The 9,168-nt window shown below is 35.2% G+C and overlaps 1 protein-coding gene across 1 annotated transcript; it reads left to right on the top strand.

The window, feature by feature from the left end:
* Nucleotides 1-6,142: 6,142 nt before the first annotated feature.
* Nucleotides 6,143-7,200, top strand: LOC113319146. Its single transcript, XM_026567427.1, has one exon. It carries the CDS (start codon nucleotides 6,311-6,313, stop codon nucleotides 6,893-6,895), a length of 585 nt encoding a protein of 194 aa, XP_026423212.1. The 5' UTR covers nucleotides 6,143-6,310; the 3' UTR covers nucleotides 6,896-7,200.
* The last annotated feature ends 1,968 nt before the right edge of the window (nucleotides 7,201-9,168 follow it).

Below are 9,168 nucleotides of genomic sequence, written 5' to 3'. Positions count from 1 at the left end.
AGTATTAAGCACATGTTTGACCATAGTAGTCCTAATAGAGTAATTCATTGTTTTACCTTTCCAAATTTTGAGCATAGAGCCAAAAGACTGTAAAATAGGCTTAAAAACTTTAGTTTTGTCTCTTCCCATTAACAAAGTGACCCCTAAATACTTTAGTATCCTTCATCTCAGTCATTCTAAGAGCATTAGCAAGTACCATTCTAGTTTGAGGGCTTATATTCTTACTGAAATACACACTGGATTTATCAAAATTGAGCATTTGACCACAATAATACCAAAAGTAGCAAGAACATCCAGTATACCTGTTGTATCATGCATGTCTGCGTTAGTGAATATTAGGATATCATCAGCAAATAAGAGGTGGGTTATACCTGGAGTATTTCTAGCAACTTTAAATCCGGAGATAACATGATTATTAACATCACTCACAAGCAGTCTAGAAAGGTATTCCGTGGCTATAATGCAAAGATAAGGGAATAAAGGATCCCCTTGTCTTAATCCTCTAGTTGGACAAGATTCTTATGTAGGAGAACTATTAAGAATAATGGATATGTTAGTTGTACTTATACATTGCTCAATCAATTTACAAAAAGTTTCAGGAAAGCCAATTTTTCTAAGCATTCCTAAAAGAAAAGGCCACTCAAGTGTGTCAAAAGGCTTAGAGAGGTCCAGTTTTTAAGCTATTGTGCCACTGTATCCCTCATTATGTTTCATTATATGAAGAATTATCTCATGAGATATAATGATATTATCATGAATAATTCTACCAGACACAAATGCTGCTTGAAAAGGAGAGATAATATGCTTAAGATGAGGCTTAATTCTCTAGCAATGATTTTAGAAATGATTTTGTAAACTGTATTACACAATCCAATTGGCCTAAAGTCAACTGCATACTTAGCTGTGTCACCTTTGAGAATCAAAGAAAGATAGGTCTTATTAAATTCTTTTGGCGTGAAACCCGTTGAGAAAAAACTTTGTACAACCTGCACAATAGCTTCACCTACAATACTCCCATTTGATTGGTAGACTCCTACTTGAAAGACATCAGGCCCTGGTGAACTCCAAGCAGACATACTTTTAACAGTATCAAAGATTTCTTTATCTGTTGGTATTCTACAAAAACTATTAGCAGAATCATTTTCATTAATAACAGTAGGAACAATATCAAAAATATGGTCAGGAATATGGACATTCGTAGAACAACTAATTGAGCTAAGATGAGTAACCAGAAGCCTAGAAATATCCTCTATAGTAACATAGCAGTTATCTGTACTATCAAATAGACAATCAATATTTTTCCTGATCATCCTCATATTAGAAAAAGTATGAAAATACCTGGAATTATTATCAGCTTCAAAAATATATTTGTCTCCAGATGTTTGCTCAAAAATCAGTTTTAATACCAAACCAGAACTCCAAATTCTTATTAATGTCTAAAAGATTGTCATGTTGAGTAATAGAATATGGTTGATTATGAACAACTAAAATTTGTTCCTGCAATTTATTAATATTTCTATCTATATCACCTAATTGAATTTTATTCCATTGAGAAAGCGTTTTTCTAGTTTCCTGATGTTTACTAGAAAGTTGATGAGCTGGAGAGCCACTAATAGTATAATTCAAAGCAGTTTCTAGATGATACTTAAAAGCATTATGCTTAAGCCACATGATATAAAATTTGAATGGTCTCCAAAGTTTATTACTTACATGTTCTGTTTGTAACATAATATGACAATGATCTGAACCAGCCTGAACAAGATGATAAAGTTTATCATTAGGAAAATTATTACACCAAACATGGTTACCTAAATCCATATCAATTATATATTGTTTAACACATGTTCCCAAATAATTACTAGACCAAGTATAGTTTCTACCTACATATCTAATATCCATAAGACAACACTCATTGATTTCATTTTGCACATATTTGTCCTCCGTAGAGGCACTAGATGAGGAAGCTATATCATGCAAGTAAACATTAAGGTCTCCAATAACAATCCAGAGTTGCATTATATTCTCCTTGATTCTTTTCATAGTCTCCCATTGTTCTTTCTTCTTATCAAAATATGTAGAATCATACATGAAAGTAATAAAGACACCGGGTTTAGCTACATGCAGATTTGCAACTACATGAATCATATTATGAGACACTTCTTGAACTTCATATTTAATTTCATCCTTCCACATTACCAAGAGACCACCAGCAAGCCTTATTCTATCTATGCATATGTAGTTACAGTAATTTAGAGATTCAACTAGTTGAATCATTTTTCTTGATCAATTTTTGTCTTAGAGAGAAATAAGAAATCAGGCAATTGAGCTTGGATTAAAACTATTAGTTGATTTTTAGTATTTTTTTAGCTAGACCCTGAATATTCCATGCAAGAATCTTCATGATGAAAACCAAATTATAACTATAGTAAAAATTATACCTAAAACTGACAGTAAAAAAAGATTGGTAAGTAATTATTTGCGAATAAGTTATAAGATATACCTGCATAGTGTCTCCCTGACTTGCATTTGTGGCTTCAACATTGTTTGTGCTTGAATTATTTGTTTCCATCATTTAGTTGCCATGATGATCCATATTAGTAGTAGAATTATAATGGGAACCGTAGGTGGTTGAACATGAATATTGTGAGGGTGCATAGATGGTTCACCATTGAGAATAGAGTTTCTCATTCTCTTATAATCACCTTGTTCACCATTTGGTTCACCAATACCCATCCCATCTATTACATTATCTTCCATATCTTGTTCACTAGTACCTTCAATAACAACTTGTTATTCTTTTAGATGAGCTTCATATTCAGCTTCTGACAGACTATTTAGATAAAGAAGATAAGACCATTCCAGATATTTACTATCGTCATCATCAATGACAAGACATTTATCACGTATCTTCCTAGTCTGCAACTCCCAATGGTATCTAATCCATACTTTTTCTCCAGATATAGTGTTCCACCGGCCACCACGATGAAGTGGTTCATTCAAACTTATCTCCAATCTTGCTTTGACAAAGTTTTCATATCTTGGTCTGCAGTTTGGAGGGTTAGTTGAAATCTTCTTTCCCATAAAACCGATAGCTTCATCAACTACTACACTATTTAGGTGTTCCGGCTTTAGATATTTGAATTGTAATGTGAAAATATGATGAGTGAATTTGTATTCCTTCATCAGAATACCATTGGTATATTTTTGCATAGCAAAGAGCGCTTCTCCCACTATCCATGGACCATTTTGAATGACTTCATCCCTTTCTTTTTCAGAGTTTAACCTCACCAGCATAAGATTATGACCCATGACTCGAATCTGCTTGTTACGATATCTTCTCCATAGAGAGTTGATTTCTTCTCTAATAATTCTCATGTCTATCTTATGTTTCCACATAAGTTTTCCCGAGATTCCAAAATTCCATTCTTCAGCCGCTACAATAACAGTTTGTTGTGATCCAACAATTCTCCTTCTCTAAGGAAGTTCAATTGCTGCTCTCCTTAGTTGCTTTGATAGTTGATTAATTCGATTCTCAAAAGATTGTGCCATTGCAGGGATAACTTCCTCTCCCAAGATATTGAGTAATTACTGAATGATACTTCTCTGCATATATATTCAAACTGATACTTCTAGGGTTGATATTGTCTTTCCTTTTTATGTTAAAAGAGTACCGCATATCCAGTAATTTACGCTCAATAAAAGGATAGGAAAATATGATGTGAGTTGTGTGATAATTTCTGAATAAGGAAATATAATAGTTATCCCTTAATTTACGACTGGTATTGCGTAACTTTGATGGGGGAAAGTATTGAATTTGAAATCCATGAAGAAAATGAAGATCACTATGATTGATCTGATGTGAATGTAAGAAATTTTGGGTTCTTACCTAATTCTGATCTAAGCTTAAACCTAGATTGCTACTACTAATATGGACCATCACATACTTGATGGTTAGTACCCCTGCTTGTAAAAACACACTCTTCGACACCACTGTTTTTGATTCAAGTAAATTCCACATGTTGAATAAAAAACCACCACTGGATCCACAAAGAAGTCAAGAGACCTGCAAAGAGAAAATTAGTTTCCCCTTAGAACAATGAAACTTATAAAAGAATAAATCAGATTTACAGATTGATAGAAAAACTTTAAAACCTAGGACTAGTCTATTCTAAGAAAAAACAGACCATTATATGAGTTCCACAACCATTAATGGAATTACTAAAAACATACTTAAGAGAAATCAGAAGAAGAAATAAAGATTTAAGCAGAAATTTTAGTAATCATGGTGCAAATTAGATCAAAAAAAAATCGAAAATACTTGATTTTTGAAAACCGATTTTGTTGATGAGTTATCTCATTAATCGCCCGATTTACAGAGTTTTTCTCTCTATCGAATACGCAGAGCCTCATACTTAACCATAAATTGATAAATATAGTTCTGGTAAATTGATAAATGACTGATTGTTTGCGTATGAAATTGAAGCTCAAGATTAATTAAAAAAAATTTGTTGAATGGGATGCTCCTTGCACTCTGAATCTCCTTAATGCAGCTTGGTTGCTTGTTACCACTGTTTTTATCTTATTATCATAAGAAAATCAACTTTTACTTGTATAAAAAAAGGAAATTCCGGTTCTATACTCGTTAATAATGGAATTCATGCGTGCAAATTAGCATATTCTTCTTTTTTAACAAAAAAATTTTAATATGTTAAGCAAAAAGTTTCCAGTTTATTATAGTATAGTCGTAAAATCGCTGGGTAGATGACACAAGTAAACAGAGTTCAAAACTCGGCAGCACCGATTTTTTCACTGATCAAAAATAAAACAAAAAATTCTTCGAGCCAAACACAATGAAAATCTTTGCTAATCTAGTCCCTATATTGTTTTCCTTTGATAAACCGAAAAAGGCAACAAGCCTCAAATTCAATTAAAGACTCAATCTTGGGGTTAGCTACCGGGCTATCCATCTTTGTTAATCTAGTCCGAGTAGATTAGTTCTTAATCAGGAAAAACCTACAAAAGAAAAGTTATTACAAAAATAGTCCCATAATTGAAAACAAGATGGCGTGGGAAAACGGTGAAAGTGACAGACACCCTTCATTGCTTCCCACCTCCTTTCCCCATATATCACCCGTTGTATCACATTTTCAACTCTCTCTAGAATCAAGTCTCTGTCTAGATATCTACCTCCATGCCATGATGTTTGCCAAAGGGTTCATTAAGTCCAGATTCCACTTTTCCGCTGCCATATTTCTCGTCAAGGAATACTCGTGCCATATAATAGCCCATAGGTACTCCGAAATCCCAGAAAAAATAACTCCAAAATATTATGGCATCCACGTGCTTCTCCCTTCCCAACCTTCGCATTTGGCAAAAGCTCCTCCTACGTGCCTGACATGCAAGCAAATATTTTCATTTTTTGCAATAAATAAATAATAAAATGCCTATTATTATAGCAGATCTCAAAGTTTCTCCACGGTTCTCAAAAGAAAATCAAACCTTAAAAGCATGTCAAGACACGTGTCATCTGAATAATAAGTTTAGTGGACCCAAAGTAATATCTTATTTATAAAAATCACTAATCATAATGACGAAATTACCCTTAATTTATAAAACAATTGCCTTGACATTTACAGGTAAGGTGGTGCAGGCTTGGCTGAGTCATAGATCCCTGATATCCGCTCAACCTATTTTAACATCTCATCTCAAAATATAAATCTCAAAATATCATCTCACATGACGATATCGTAGGATGAAAGTAAGTACGGATAGCTAACATCGAATACTGTGTACTCTTGGCAGATAAGATAAGAGACAACCAATATCAACCACTCCTTACATATCCAACCATCACGATATCATTAACAGCGTTATCTCACGATAAATAAAGATTCCAACCTTGAAAACCGTGATATGAAACAAAAAAAAAAAGCCACTTGTAGAGAGCACCTTGGGTGTGGCACCACGTCTTTAATTTTAACCTTTTCTTTAATTTGCTGTCTCTATCTCTCTCTCTCTCCATTTTTTAACCTTTTCCTTTAATTTCCTTCTTTCGTTCGGCACCTCTTTCTCTCACGCCCTCTCTCTTCATTTAATAATTCTCTCCTCCCCCCCTTTGGTTTTGACCGGTACTTCATATCTTCCACCCACTATATATAATCCCATTCCCTCCTTATTCTCTTTCATCAAACCCTCCTTTGCTCTTTAATCTTCCTTGAAAATTCTAAGGCATTTCTCTTCTTCCGTTTGCTTTCTTTTGCTCGAAGTTTTGCTCCAAGTCCGGTTCCATTCTTATTTCTAAATATTTCTAATGGCAGAAACAACCATCACTAATGCACCAAAGAGGTCAAGAGAAGAAACCCAAAACCAAGAAGTAGAAGAAATGAAGAGACAGAAAACTTCTGCTTCTTCTGAATCTTCTTCATCAACATGTTCTCCTTCGTATAACCAGATACTTTCAATTCTTGAGACTGAAGGTGAAGAAGAAGAAGAAGAACTTGTTGAAGACATTTCTTCATTGATAACTAGTCTTCAACAAGAAATATCTACATCTGATGGCTTGCCTACTAAAGAAAGTTCTACTGCTACAACTCCACTTTCTGATAATGACTCAAACAAAGATGGTTTTGAGGATTTGTCATCATCATCGTCTGCTTCTTCAAATGAAGATGAAGAAGATAAAGAAAGGGTTATTAGACACCTTCTAGAAGCTTCTGATGATGAACTTGGTATTCCTCAAATTGGATTAGATTTTGAGTTTGAAGATGATGAAGTTAGGAGTAATTATGGTGAGGTTGGATTGTTCAATTTGGGTGGTTATGATTCAGGCTTGTGGGAATTTGAAGATGAAACTGCCAATTACTATACATTGTTGCAGTCTGAACTTTTCATGTAACCCAAAATTCCTCCACTGAAAGGGTGGGGAAAGACAGAAATTTCTAATTAGGGTCTTAAAAGTGAAAAATAGGAAAATATTAGGGAGTTTGTAAGGAGAGATACTTTCAAGGGGTTTCATTTTTTTGATAATGATACCGTTGAATGGAAATGGATCTGGTGTGTGGTTTTTGTAATTATTGAGAACTCCCTGGACTTTGTTAGTTTAAACGAAAAATGGCAAAAGTTAATCTTCAGTCATTTTCTATCAAATCCCTCACTAACTTTTTGTTTCTTAGAAGGAGATTATCTTATTTATTTATTTCATTCCCCCCCTCAACTCTTTGTATTTTGTGGAACGGTTCCTTTTCCTTGTCTGTTCTAAATTTCAAATACAGTACCATAATTCCCCTGGCCCAAACATACGCTCAATTATTGTCTTCTGCCCGGCTCCGATTATATTTTAGTATTGGAGTTGATGATATCTGTCAAATCATGCTTCCCTGTTCCCTCGAGTAATTTACTGACCCATACAGAAAACTTTGTCGACCATTCAAATCAGATCTGATATCCCATGAGTTCTTTTGTTTCCTTGAGCAATTTTTAAATCCTTATATACATAAGCCGTTGGATTAAGAATGTTTGAGCAACATCGGATATGGAGTTCAGAGGAGTGGAGATATTTGACAATGATTAAAGTGAAATCTCAGTAGGGTCAATTTGAAACTATTGCAACGGTAATTTACAGATTTTGTAAAATAGTTTAGTGGATTTTCTTGCAGAGCATGGGATTAAAATAAGAATAACTTTATGGTGGGGACCTAATAAAGGATGTGTTCGTTTCGACGAGGACTAATCTACAAGGGAACTTTCCGTCCCTCCCTCCCACTGTTAACATATCTTCTTCGCCCATTAATCCGAACGGCTCCTGTGAGGCTAAGATATCTTCCTTAAGAGCCTTTGTGAACACTCAAATCACGAAGGCGTCCGAATGCTCACAACCAATCATCATAATCTAGAGTGATTTGTGATGATGATATCTTAGTGTTGATTCTTTGGCTCAAAACCTTCGGGTTTATCACAGCCTCATCTAACAACTCCATGCGGGGCGTTTGTGCACGGGATATAGGTAAAAACAAAGAAAACAATACATACAAGTAAAGATCCATGGGGTTAGGCAAATATAAAGTGCTGAAGTATAAACAAGACCGAGGTTTACGTGGTTCAGCACTAAGGCCTACGTCCACGGGGTTTGTTGTTTCACTATGTTCTTCACAGTTACAAGAGTAGTCGAATGACTTTTGGGCTTAAATGTATTTTCTCTTCTAAAGGATTAACTTACACTCGAAATCTCCCTCTCCTTTCCTTCCTGATTTTTCCGATCCCCTTTCCTCTTGGTGGAGAGGGGGTATTTATAGGGTTAGAGTGTGGGACCCCTCTCTGAAGACCGTTGGAACCTTATCTTCTAGTGTCTTGTGTCCATCACGCAGAGGTCTGCGTTTGCCACTTGATCACGCAAAGACATCCTTGCTCGTCCCACGGGTTGATCGACACGTATACTGCTCAGAGTGTTTAATGAGGGTAGTTGAGATGCCTGCTCGTGTCAGACAAGTGTCTTCTGCCCCTGTCACGTCCGTGTCAGCTAACTTTCTCTCCACTGTTGATCTTAGCTTCTTTTGGGGATGAGATAAAGTAACTCCTTGGGGTTTATTTGATGTTCCGTAGTGCATCATATTTTGATGTCTTGGCCTGCATGCTTTCCACGTATCTTTCTATATACACGTGTCTGATGGTGAGATATATGTATACACAATTTGCCCCTTTTCTTCGGGCTTGAATGTTTAATGGGTGCATTGAAGAAAACAGTCGTTGCATATTCTTCTATCTCTCCTAATAACTTTTCCTAAATACTTGGGCACGTCTTTTATTTGTGCATTAACTACTCATGTAACAGGCACATTTCCCATTCCTCCATTAATTTCCTTCTCTTTCTTTCGGGTATTTTAAGGAGAGAAAGAAAATTAATTTCATTCTTCCTAAACATTCTCTAGGTTTTCATTTTTCGTTCTTCAGCCCTTAAATTCTCTGTCAGTCTTCATTATTCCGCCCTTAAATTCTCTGTCAGTCTTCATTCTTCAGCCCTTAAATTCTCTCCACCTTAGCATTAATCACGCTTGCCTCCTCTTTATTTCTGATTTGTTCTTTATGCTGCTGTTTTTGCTGGTAAGTTTTTCTTTTCTTTGTTTCCATGGTTTTGCGCTATGTTGATTTGTAAATTTTCTGCTACTGTTGTTC

Source organism: Papaver somniferum, chromosome 10, assembly GCF_003573695.1.
Source record: "Papaver somniferum cultivar HN1 chromosome 10, ASM357369v1, whole genome shotgun sequence".
In the NCBI taxonomy this organism is placed as follows: Eukaryota; Viridiplantae; Streptophyta; class Magnoliopsida; order Ranunculales; family Papaveraceae; genus Papaver; species Papaver somniferum.
Note: the sequence above shows the minus strand (reverse complement) of the source record. Positions and strands in the feature narration are given on the sequence as shown.

Coding starts and splice junctions, on each gene's coding strand:
- LOC113319146 (XM_026567427.1), top strand. CDS start 6,311: ATGGCAGAAACAACCATCACTAATGCACCAAAGAGGTCAAGAGAAGAA.